This window comes from Alligator sinensis, unplaced genomic scaffold (genome assembly GCF_000455745.1).
Source record: "Alligator sinensis unplaced genomic scaffold, ASM45574v1 scaffold1488_1, whole genome shotgun sequence".
NCBI lineage: Eukaryota > Metazoa > Chordata > Crocodylia > Alligatoridae > Alligator > Alligator sinensis.
The window spans coordinates 106,369-107,439 of NW_005843097.1; the positions used below are offsets into that span (position 1 = coordinate 106,369).

General features: G+C 59.1%; 1 protein-coding gene across 1 annotated transcript in view; it reads right to left on the reverse strand.

Annotated features, from left to right (window-relative positions):
- Positions 1-17: 17 nt before the first annotated feature.
- The window catches only part of GPS2 (G protein pathway suppressor 2), a 5,262-nt gene continuing 4,208 nt past the window's right edge, over positions 18-1,071 (reverse strand). Inside the window, exons 8-9 of the mRNA XM_014526637.2 lie at positions 980-1,063; positions 18-897 (exon numbers count right to left, since the gene is read on the reverse strand). Of these exons, the coding sequence (XP_014382123.1) occupies positions 814-897; positions 980-1,063 (168 nt within the window). The 3' untranslated portion in view covers positions 18-813. The remainder of the gene's footprint in view (positions 898-979; positions 1,064-1,071) is intronic.

Consider the following 1,071-nt stretch of genomic DNA (forward strand, 5'->3'; position numbering starts at 1 on the left):
GTGCGCCCCCCCCTGTGTGCGGCCCCCCCCCCCCCCCCCAGCTGCCCTGTGCTTGAGCTTTAGGGGGGCCATGGGGGGTCCCGGGTCACCCCTTCCGGCTCCTACCCCACGGCTGTCAGGGTGGCCATTACTCCGGATCCAACACGTTTGTTTAATCAGCCTCAATAAAACCAGTTTACTATGTACCTGTTTCCTGTCTGAGGGGCAGCACTTCCTGTCCTGAATAGGGCCCCACTTCCTCTCCTAAATAAAGTCCTGCTTCCTGGATGGGGGCAGTACACAGTGTCCTGATTGGAGCTCTGCTTCCTGTCCCAAATGGGACACAGGGACTTAGGGCCTTGTCCAGACAGGAAGTTGCTTGTGTGGGTGGCAGCACTTCCTGTGCTAAGGGGGTTTTGCTTCCTGTGCAGCAAACTGCACTTCTGGGGATGGAGGATACTTCCTGTCCCAAACAGGCCTTGGCTCAGGGCATGGGACTGAGTGTGGAGGGAAACTAAGGCCCCAGGAGGCAAGAGGTGTCGTAGAAGGTGGGACACTAGTCAGCCAATAACATCTAGGGGGTGGAGCTAAAGACAGGCATTAAGTGATACCAAGAGAACAAGGGTGGGAGATGCTACACAAAGGGAGCAGGACTTATTCCTCCCTCCCACACCCATCCACACTTACTCCTACCAATTGCCCCCCATCCAGCCCATGGAGCAGGCAGCAGCGGCGTGGTACAGGCAGCTCTTTATTAACATGTGGATTTTGGGGAGGAGAGAGCCCAGGACTCCCACTCTTTTGCCCCCCCATTTCTGCCCCCCCCCAGGGCAATCACTTGTGGTAGAAGCGCTGGCCCTGACCGTGCTGGATGAAGGGGTGGCGCGTGGGCGGCTGGCTGCTGGCCGGGAACCCTGACTGTGGACAGACAAAGCAGGGGTCAGCGGGGCAAATACGCCCTCCCACTCCCCTATAAATACCCCTCTGGGGCAGTACTCACAGTGTGGGGCTGCTGGGGAGTGGAACCGTGGGGAAAGCTGCCAGGTGAGGCAGGGCGGGCAGGGTGGCTGTAGGCCAAGCCGGACTGTTGGG